Here is an 11193-nt window from a genome sequence, read left to right as displayed (position 1 = left end):
TAAAATAATCATTCTTTTGCAATTATTCGAATAGTTTGGAAGTAAGTTCGTGTTATTCGGTTTGGTGTACAATTTTTTTTGCTCGCCTGCTGTCTCACATAAGTGCGTTTTTGCGTTTTCGAGTAAATTCTCCCGCTGCCGGTAAAACAAATCATCGTGTGAATTAACCTTGCGAATTTTGCGGAAAACAATTTAAGATGTAAGTAAAAATGTTGAAATAATGGGGGGGAATTCAATTTCATCTAAAACAAGTCAATAAGGTATTTGGGAATGTCTGTAATGACGGGTAAATAAAAGGGACCAATTATATAAATAATACGGTAGCAAAGAAATATTTGATATTTCTCTTGCACATGAATTTAAAAGATTCTAGAAAGATTAGTGAACTGATAATGTGTACATACATATGTATATACATTGTAGAACGTTTTAATAACTCGTCAGCAGCCGGGTTCATTTCAGACCTCCGCACCGCTTACCCGCCTCATTGGTCTTGAAACGACAAACTATCGCTTCGCAAAGTCTGCTGTTTCTAATTGGTTTTGTTGCTAGATTTTTGCAGTTCTCGTACTTTTCCGTCTGTGGGTACCTACTCGTACCTAAATTGCTGATTCACTGGTTATTGTGGTAAACGCAAATTGTATATAAAAACCCGTTTGTATGCTCAGATTCAGTACGTTAACCGTGTTGAAAAGGTGAAATTGAACTGGGCTTGCCCCAAAAAGGTTATAGTAGTTATATACTGCACTTGAAAGTAATTGCTTGCTACGGTGTTTTTAACTGTATATGTTGTTGTTATTTCTATTTTGCAGATGCCGAAAATTCAGAAGTCCGCTCCCCATTTCAAAGGAACCGCCGTCGTTAATGGCACCTTCAAAGATATCGATCTGACTGACTATAAAGGCAAGTACCTAGTGTTGTTCTTCTACCCATTGGACTTCACTTTTGTTTGCCCAACCGAAATTATTGCGTTCTCGGATCGTGTGTCCGAATTCCGCAATATTGGCTGTGAGGTTGTTGCCTGCTCAACAGACAGTCACTTTACGCATTTAGCTTGGATTAACACACCACGCAAGCAGGGCGGTCTCGGTGATTTGTCTATCCCATTGTTGGCCGACAAATCCATGAAGATTGCACGTGATTACGGTGTGTTGGATGAAGAAACCGGCATTCCTTTCCGTGGACTTTTCGTTATCGACAGAAGCCAGAATTTGCGTCAAGTAACCATCAATGATTTGCCAGTTGGACGCAGTGTCGACGAGACTTTGCGTTTAGTTCAGGCATTCCAATTCACCGACGAGCACGGTGAAGTATGCCCAGCCAACTGGAAGCCCGGTGAGAAGACAATGATTGCTGACCCCAAGAAGTCAAAGGAATACTTCGCCCTTGCTTCTTAAGCATATCATAAGTTATTAAGGCAGCTGTGAAGTGAATTGCGCAAAAGAATAAAATCAGATGTTGTATCCGTAACGACGCTGGAAGTTGTTCGTTACAAGAACAATTAAAAAATAACTTAAATAATCATTACTGCAAATTACAAAAGATCAGCATTACACAAAAAACAATAGCACTCAAAGTGCGCTATAATGAGGCCCATTTTATGCATTAGCTCGTAGTTCTTTATATCTATGTGTACGTATGTATATCCAACAAGTTGTTTTCGTTTTGTATTCGGAAAACTAATGCTGAATTAATGTTCATTTGAAATTCAATTAATGTATGTAGCTGGAGAGTGTTTATTACAGAAATAAAAATGGAATAAAAAATCAATCACTATTAGCTCCCTGCTATTGCAACACAAATACAATTCCGCAGCAATAAACAATTTAAAAAATATTTTCGCTAATGCATATTTTTTGCCGGTCATTAAGTAATGGGGGAAGGTAAATGAAGGTTACACAATTTATTAAGTTTATTTCAGCAAACCTTTGTACCTATAATGTAACATGTCTAGCCACCATTAACAATGGGGAATTCTCCAAATCGACAAATATTGAACGGAAAGCGTGTTTGGTGATTCTTGTGATAAGATTAGATTTCGTCATTTAAATTTTTTTGGCAACAGCGAAACAAAGTATGATGTACATATGTATAAATATAGCAAATGCAAATACGGCGGATTACACTTGATATTTGATAAATAAAGATGGTACAAGTGAAATAAACACTCCGTAGAGAAGTACCGTTGAGTGCTCAATAATATTGTGATTATTTATTATCTAAATGAGCGCCATGATAAGATTACTACAGCTATTCTAACTTGGATTGAATTCTATTGGAGCAGCCGCGGGTGTGGTGCCATATTTGTATGCATATTAAAGCATGTATGTATGTGGGAAGTGCTTCTAAACCGGTCAACATCGTGTTGAGAGTGATAAACTTCAGGAACAACGTGTGTTGATAACGATTTCATAATATCTGTCGCTTGCTGGTTTACTGCCCTCTATTCAAACGTGTTGGACGGTTTTTTCTCCCATCAGCCGGTATCACATACCAGACCACCTAATGCAGTAGTCGCAAAACGCACTTGTTTATGCTTACATGTACATACAACTTATCTCCGGCATCAATGCGACCATGCAACTCCATATAAGAATTTCCTGTTCGGTTGAACATAATTTCGTTTTCAATGTGAAGTGCAGAAAACTTGTAGCACACACGCCGCTGGTCAGCTTGCTCTTTAAGTGGCTATGTACATTCGCTAGACTAGAGTTGGGCAAATTCATTAAAATTCAAAGCACGCAACCAGAAATGTATGTACGTATGAAGAGGCAGGTGCAATTGTAAGTTATAGATGTGTAGATATGTACATATGTATTTCACAAAGCATTTTTATAGTTTGTATTTATGTATGTGTGTGCATTTTCGCAAAATGTTCGCAGTTTTCCTGTATTCTTTCTTTCAATATTATGCCCTTTCTTTAATTTTTACAACACGCCGTCCCAACAAGAATCGAAATTAAATAATTTTTATTAGAATAAACTTAATTTTGTCAGGTTACTAAGACTCGACTATCGTGGGAATGGAACTGAATTTTGTTGGTTATCTGCGGCATTTGATCAGCACGACTGCATCTGGTGAAGATTATCATATCGGTTCTTCAATTACATTTTTAGCATAGCCGGTATACATACATACATATATGCATGTATGTATGTACCGTACGGTACGGTATTTGCTTCGATTTTCAATTAGTTTGTTCTTGTGTCCATACCTACTTGCACGCACAAACGTGCACATAGCTTGTCTACTCGTGAATTTAAGTTCCGTCGCTGTGGCTCCATTGCTGAGCGCTGATGCAATAAAACCAACCACACTTGCAATGCCATGATTCAGCTTATTGAGATAAGTCATTTCTTGAAAATTTACTATTTGTTGATGAAATAAGCATGGCACGCATTCTATTATTATAGACCTTTGTGTGGCAAATAACAAATACAGACTCATCCTAATTATCACTCTAGCGTTTCAAGTAGTGGCTTTAAGAAATAATAACAAGACAACATGATAACTTTGGCTTTCATTATATAAGTACATACTTATTTGTGCACATACAAATGTAGGTACAAATTAAAAAAAAAAAAAAAAAAAACTATTTTTAGCAGATATGCTTAATAGCCCACGTACGATGTTATCAATATCGATCAGCTTATAGTTAAGGGAGATAAAAGAGCAACTATTCAAGATAGTAAAAAAACCGTTAAGTCAAAACGTAACTAATTGAAATCCAATAATTATAATGGTCAAGTAATTGTTGACGACTAACGTTTATGTATTTGCGGCATCAATCGCAAAATAAATAACTAATTCACTTTGGGGTCATTCGAGCTGCAATAATGTTTTGATGACGTGAAATTATATTCAGATTAGAATTTAATAGCGTTAATTTACTATTTGTTGTTTTGCACAACACAACATTTTAACATAAGGTCGGCAGGGCTGATATAAAATTAATATAGCATGCTTACTGTTATCAAAATAGTTGGAAGATGGCTGTTATTGGAAATGGAAATTTTACCGGCTTAATTATGCACAGGTACAAACTTCTAAATTTAATAACTCCGCTTAACACATACGAACGTACATACATACATGATTTATGGCAGAGCGTTGTTAGTCACAAACGATCAAAAGTGTCTGGAAATTGTATTATATGCTTCAAGTATCCATCAATCTATATACAAGTGTACGCCAGTGTCGAATCATTTCTAGTATCGAGTGCAAATGGTGGTATTTAGTATTGGTTTTGCTGATAAGCACACATAGTACGTACATACATATTTGCGCACATGTAGAACGGTCTTTATTGCAAACAAAATGTGTTTCCTAGCATTATTGAGATAAAAAATTGGTTGCAAAAGTATATAAAGCTTTGGTTTCTACTTACAAACACCTAGACATACATATGCGAGTATGCAAGAACGTTCATGAAAATGTTGATAAGATATGAGTAATACAACAGTACTGTAAATACCACATTTTCTAAAACACATATTCTTTTTTTGATATCTTGGGGAAAAAATTTAATTTACGTTTTTTTTCAATAACATTTGCTCTAAGAAAGTAAATTTTGTTTTCAAACCAAACAACATTTTTCCACTTTAAATATTGCATACTTTTAGGCGATTTATTAATGAGTTTGTGATTGACCAAAGAGAGCACAACTCCAAAAATACTTTTTATAGAGTGAAAACAAATAAAGGAAACCTTTTTAATATATAAGAAAATCTACAATTTTATACCCTGAACACTATACCCTCTGTGCCATGAATTTTGTAACACTTAGAAAAATCGTCGGAGATCCTATAATCAGCATGACGAGCTGTTTTCAACATAGCGATCTCACGTCCTTTTCTCTACAAGAAGCTGATGGAACGATATCAGATCACTATAGCATATAGCAGCTACACGAACTGAACAATCAAATAATGTACATGCACGAACGAAGGTTTCTTATTGTTGTAGCGGCAAAAAATATTTCTGAATGGCCGCTTTAAAATCTGGTGGCGTTCCGGTTACTTAAACTCGACTGCCGTGGGAAGGGTATTATAGCTTTGGTGCAAGACGACGGATCGTTTTTTTTTAATTTATTGTAAACCCGTCAATGTAACAAATCTGACGAGCGATAGGTATACAAACATCACAGCACATCTTCGGACTTTTAAGTAAAGCAAATTGTCATCACAAACATTTTCTAAAGCAGCAACTGATTTTTGATTCTAAAAATTAGATTGTAAGTGGGGAATACATTTTAAGGATGTTAATACAACTCGAAGTTATTAATCAAGTCACTTGAACACTATTAAATCAAGCATTATTGATTTTTGTATTATGCACAAATATGTGTATTGGTTCCTTATACGCCCAACACACCATTGTTATTTGTATAAGGATGTTTGACACGGCACTATCATAAAATAGCCGGTATGACACGCAATTGCACTATCATCATACCGCACCACATTTGCAGTGGTATCATTGAAACCCATATATATAAATTTTTTTCAATTCTTTATTCTCCTTCACGCACAATTACTGCAGTTTTTCAGTGACTATTATCATTCTATTTTTGTAAAAAATAATATAAACACTTTGCTTTTGCCAGCTGCAATAGCTTAAATACACTTTTAATAGTGTAACGACCCTGTGTCCCGCTTAGAAGAAGAATCCAAGAATTTTACCTCCCAAATGTTTTCGTCTGGCCTCTTCGTGGTCCATGATACCGCCGGATGTAGTCAACACAACATAGCCGAATTGACGAGAAGGCAACAAGTTGTTGGTCCACTTTTCAATATCGTTAATGGGCACATCGAAGCGGGGCGAGATGACGCCGCATTTGTTCAAGCGACCAGTCAGATTAACTACAATTTTGCCGGAACGATGATCATCGACAATTTCGAATTCACCAATGTAGCCATGTTTCATCATGACGGTAAGGAATTTGACAATAACTTTGGAGCAGGGACGCAGGAGTACCTGACGCTTGCCACGCTTCTCAGCGTTGTTAATGCATTTCAAGGCATCGGCCAATACGTTCATTCGCACCATGGCTGAAAAATAAACAAAGGATACGTTAGAACTAATACACGCTTAAGAATATCATTGCTTCAGAGGAATTTTCAAGTGCTGTGGATTATTTACAGTTGAGTTTTGCCGGAACAGCTATAGTTTGCTATAAAAAGTAGACTTTCTTTCTAAGCCACGCAACGAATGTGCACGCCAACATTCATAGGCAAATTTGACAGTTTACTACAGAAACGCCGGAACTTATATTTGTTGTAGCTCTAAGAAAACCACGTAGTGAAGAGATATAAACTCCATAAATTCCACAAGCCGTTCCATTGAACTTTTGATTCAGCTGATGTTGCAAAAAAACATACTGCATGGCTTTGGCCACAAAACATCAATGGCATAGATATTCGGCCAATCAAGAGCAAATTCATTTCACTCTGTAGTTGTGTATGAAAATAATATATATGTGACGGAATTGTCTCGAAATAAACATCTTTTCTACAATAAAACACTTTTCCACAGCACTTGTTGAAAGTTCCAAAGACTTTTATGTGAATTTTCACTAAGATTACCTAAGATTTATTTTGTTGAATTTTTTGACAAATTCACCCGAACGCGAACGTATCGAAAAAGAGGAAGTCCATATTGCTCAAGTTGTCAGCATTGCTTTTTGACAGCTGTCAAAACCATTGAAAGTTGCCGGACGCGCTTGCAAGTACAGAGCGTACATAAATGAACTTCGAATGTTTAAAGAATTTCATAAAAATAATTTATTTGGCAATTACTTAAAATATTATAAAATATTTATATTAACAAATAAATTTTTATTATAAAAAAAGGAAGCCTTTATCAATATTTTTATTTATAATTTGTATTGTGTTATGTTTGGTTATGTTTCAAAAGTAAATATTTTACATTAAACATATAAATTTCATCAATATAATGGTTATTTTCTATAAGAATTAATATTAAATATATGCATTTTAAATGCAGCTTATTTATAAAAAATATTTATTTATTTATTTTTTTTAAATAAAAAAATTTTAACAGAAAATTAATTTAATCATCTGACTCAACCTGTACATTTTTTGCCCCACCTAGCGTTAATTTGATGTTAATATTGACAATCAGATGTTCCTCCTCCTGACGAATCGTAAATTTTATACGTACATATTTTCTGATATTTTGCTGGTGATATTGTGAAAATTGTATATTGCTAAATAATTTATAAAGAATAACTAAAATAACAGGTATATAGTTGTGCAATTCAATCCAGGTATATTTATTAGATTTATTTGATTGTTTATGTGCCAACAGGAAAAAAATTTAGATAGTTTTGATACCGAACTGACATCGTCAGCTATCGCAGGCGTTTGTTTCAGCCATAAATAACGAAAGTAAACATGGGTTATCAGACAAAATGCAAATTTCTAATTCTTCAAACACTGCTGATAGCATTGGTGGCGGCCAGAAAACATCACCTTGAAGTTCGCGTAAGTAAACGATGCAGCAAAATGTTATATGGTAACTAAGTTAACGGTCTTGTTTCCGTTGCAGCATGATGTACGGCCATATATAGCTTTGAGCACATTCGGTTTCTATATTGGTGGACATTTAGATGTGCAGTTGAGTAAATTACATATAGAAGATGAGAATGAAACAGATTTGGTGAGAATTTATTTTCGTTTGTTAAAACTTAACCTTATATTACAATTATATTATTTTATTTAGTTTGGCCTAACGTTAGATAAAACTACAATAGACCAATTAAATCCATACTTGGACTCGCACCAAAACAGGTGCATACTAGAGGAACCCGCAGAAATGCAGCGCAGTGGTCCCATTTTAATATTCTTATTGGACTTGAAAAATCAGCTGTAGGTCTCGTTATAATAAAAAAAATTTCAGCTGTCAATAAACAATTACATCTTAACCTATTTCAGCGTAAGAGTAAAATGTTCGCCGGAGTGGAAGAATCAACACATTGTACGCAACCATGATGAGCTGCCTATGTACCGTGGAAAGCGTTACTCTAAGCTTAGCGATTCAACAATCTTTCTACAACGCCGTAGACGTAGTGATGACGCGGCCGTAGCACAGGCTGATGAAAACGATATACCATTGGAGGAACGTGAAATGCTCGATGACGATGATTCGGTTGAAGTGCCACAAATAATTTCAAAGCCATCATCTCCATTGCCAGCTGTTAATGCACCACTACCGACAAAAGTTGCCGCGTCAGCGGTACTCGCTGTTGCTGCCAAAGCGCCAATAATAGCTGATGCTAATAAAGAAGTTCAATCTGTTGCAGAGGAAAATCCATTCCCTCACGAGCCGGAAAAAGTCGCACCTGCAATTACGGCAACTCAAATTAATTTCGAAGATAATGCGCAGTTTGAGATTTGCAGAAACTATACAATGCCACTGACAAAACGAGTTATTGATGGAAAGGTCTATTATAATATGTCGGTAAGTTAACGTTGTTGTATGTTAGTACATCTTTTCGTTACATATAAGTAAACCTCACAGTTCTCCATGCTTGTGGCCGCCTTGCATGATGAGGGTCTCTACAACCTGCACTTCCACTCTTGCCCCAATTACAGGGGATTAAAGGAGGTTTCTTTCGATGTAAGTTGCTCTAAAGAATTTATACGGCAGTAGTAATGTATAAAAATACGTTATTTTTAGGTGGACATTGAGGAGAAAAATGAAAATAATTTCCTTTCCGCTGGCGAAATGCCGCTCCCCGCTCTGTATTCCATGATGAGCGTACTATTTTGCCTGTCGGGCTTCTTCTGGATCTTCATTTTGAAGAAGAGCAAGTGCGTACACGTTTAGATATTAGAAAACTGCTTTCTTTTCGGCAAGTTTGTATTAATTTATATATATATTTTAGGCACAATGTACACAAACTACACTACATAATGGCTTTGCTGGTGTTCCTTAAGTCTCTGTCGCTCATGTTCCACGCCATTAATTATCATTTTATCGAAATACGCGGTGAACACGTCGAAGCTTGGGCGATATTGTATTATATAACACATTTGTAAGTATATAAAAAAAGTATGGAACACTTTAAAATATTGATTAAACATTTTTTTTTTTTTGGAAAATATACTTTTTTTTGTGCATAAATTGTTAAAAAAATTTTATTTTTGAATTAACAGGTTGAAAGGTTCCGTATTATTCATTACAATAGTGCTTATGGGCACCGGCTGGACATTCATTAAGCCCATACTCTCTGATAAGGATAAGAAAATCTTCATGATTGTCATACCGCTGCAGGTAAAATAATTGTTAATAACAATAATAAATAGCAATTCGCAATAATGCATAATATTTCTCACGCTAGGTACTTGCCAACGTTGCTGAGATCATAATTGACGAGTCCGAAGAGAGCGACATTGAGTTCCGCACTTGGCGCAATATTTTCATCTTTGTCGATCTGCTTTGTTGCGGTGCCATACTCTTCCCGATTGTCTGGTCCATACGCCATTTGCATGAGGCATCGGCCACCGACGGCAAAGCTGCCATAAATTTGCGCAAACTCAAGCTTTTCCGTCAATTCTACATAATGATAGTTTGTTACATTTACTTCACACGCATCATTGTATATCTGCTGAAGATGACCGTGGCATTCCAGTACGCTTGGCTGGATGAGATGTTCCACGAAATGGCAACGTATGTGTTCTTCGTCTTGACTGCTTATAAATTTCGTCCGACTTCATCGCATCCATACTTCTCGGTGCGCAATATGGACGATGACGAAGTGGAAGTACTTACTGAATCTGGCCTCACAGAGGGCTTACATCGCACGAAGGCGCTTAACCGCACTGTATTGCCGCCAGCTGGCTCCACACTACTTAAAAGCACAGCTGAAGAACGTGAGAACTTAATAACAAAACGTGAATCGAGTCATGAGTACGATTAAAGGGCGAAAGCAAGTTGAAGACAAGCCGTAGTGTGCGGAATGAGGAAGTAGCTGTGCATTTTTTTGTTGTATTGAAGTCTATGCGTTGGATGTACATAAATGTAGGTTGCCATTGCCAGTATGGAATGTCTTACATTCGGGATTTACATTCTAATTTTCAATTATTTTTTGTTTCTGGTTTTTTTGCAAATATGCATAGGCAACTTATATAACATTGGCAGTTTGTTCGACACACTGCCTTATTATTATGATACTAAATATTATTTTAGATAATTTTTATAACTGATTTACGGCGCATGCAATTGAGCAATAAACTAGATATATACATATTTCAGAATCAGTTTTGCATAGTTTGTTTCCATGAAGTTCCCGCAGTGCCAATTGAAATTAAAGTATTTGAATATTCTTCTAAAAACAAAAAATTAAACAAATTTGGCAATTGAGCACCATAAATATTTATAATTCCCGCTAAACGACAAACAGTGCTGCCAAGTTATATTGTGAAAGTTTTTTTTTTACACTTTTCGCTCGCAGTTTACCTTCATTCATTATGCGAACTTAAAAACTTAATTGAGCCATATTGTTTCATACTTTTGTTTTTTTAATAACTTTTGTTAATTTATTTTGTTTCGATAATTTTAGTTTATTCGATATTTTTAGTTAATTTTTTATTGTTTTATTATTATTATGGATAATTATTGTTTTTTTTTATAATAATTTTTTTTTTGACAATATTTCTTTTTTTGATAATAATTTTTTTTCTGATAATTATTGTTTTTTTGATAATTATTTTCTTTTATAATTATTGTGTTTTGTTTTTTTTTTGCTAATTTTTCCTTCTATGTATTTCTTTTTTGTTTGTATTTTTTTTGTGTTTCTAGTTATTTACACATATATTTTCTTGTATAATGATTATCATATTACATATTTGTCATTATATTTGGTTTTGCTATATTTTATATGTCTTTTGTATAATATTTTGTCTTTTTAAATTTTATTCCATTTTGCTATTTTTAAATATTTTTAGTTTTTATTTTAGGTTATTCATAATTTTTTTGTTTTTGTAATTAATATTCATTTTGTATTCTTTAAACTTTTTTGTTTTTTTGGAACTTTTTATTTAATTTTCTATCTGTATTTTTAGTTTTTTATATTTAATTTTAGTTTTTTGTATAGTGTTTTTTACCTATTTTTATTTTTTATTTATTTTTGTTTTTTGAAGTTTTTTGTTTTGTTTTTTTATGTTTATA

The 11193-nt window shown here is 34.5% G+C and overlaps 3 protein-coding genes across 4 annotated transcripts; 2 read left to right on the top strand and 1 right to left on the bottom strand.

Annotated features, from left to right (window-relative positions):
* The first annotated feature begins 29 nt into the window (after positions 1-29).
* On the top strand, positions 30-1836 carry LOC120773620 (peroxiredoxin 1). The gene is made up of 2 exons (XM_040102623.1): positions 30-199; positions 813-1836. Exon 2 carries the CDS (start codon positions 813-815, stop codon positions 1395-1397), a length of 585 nt encoding a protein of 194 aa, XP_039958557.1. The 5' UTR covers positions 30-199; the 3' UTR covers positions 1398-1836.
* Positions 1837-3234: 1398 nt separating this feature from the next.
* Positions 3235-10280, top strand: LOC120773619 (protein GPR107). Of its 2 annotated transcripts, XM_040102621.1 has the most exons (11): positions 3235-3531; positions 7114-7262; positions 7330-7505; positions 7570-7680; positions 7744-7889; positions 7956-8481; positions 8542-8640; positions 8701-8834; positions 8909-9058; positions 9180-9297; positions 9365-9943. In XM_040102621.1, exons 3-11 carry the CDS (start codon positions 7416-7418, stop codon positions 9941-9943), a joined length of 1953 nt encoding a protein of 650 aa, XP_039958555.1. In that variant the 5' UTR covers positions 3235-3531; positions 7114-7262; positions 7330-7415. The 2 variants fall into 2 exon arrangements, with proteins under 2 accessions (XP_039958555.1, XP_039958556.1); XM_040102622.1 differs by lacking the exons at positions 3235-3531; positions 7114-7262 and having other exon boundaries at positions 7416-7505; positions 9365-10280.
* Positions 5495-6671, bottom strand: LOC120773621 (40S ribosomal protein S15Aa). The gene is made up of 2 exons (XM_040102624.1): positions 6585-6671; positions 5495-6050 (listed from the first exon to the last, which is right to left on the bottom strand). Exon 2 carries the CDS (start codon positions 6046-6048, stop codon positions 5656-5658), a length of 393 nt encoding a protein of 130 aa, XP_039958558.1. The 5' UTR covers positions 6049-6050; positions 6585-6671; the 3' UTR covers positions 5495-5655.
* Positions 10281-11193: the final 913 nt, after the last annotated feature.

This window comes from Bactrocera tryoni, chromosome 4 (assembly GCF_016617805.1).
Source record: "Bactrocera tryoni isolate S06 chromosome 4, CSIRO_BtryS06_freeze2, whole genome shotgun sequence".
NCBI lineage: Eukaryota > Metazoa > Arthropoda > Insecta > Diptera > Tephritidae > Bactrocera > Bactrocera tryoni.
This window is presented reverse-complemented; position numbering and strand designations above follow the sequence as displayed.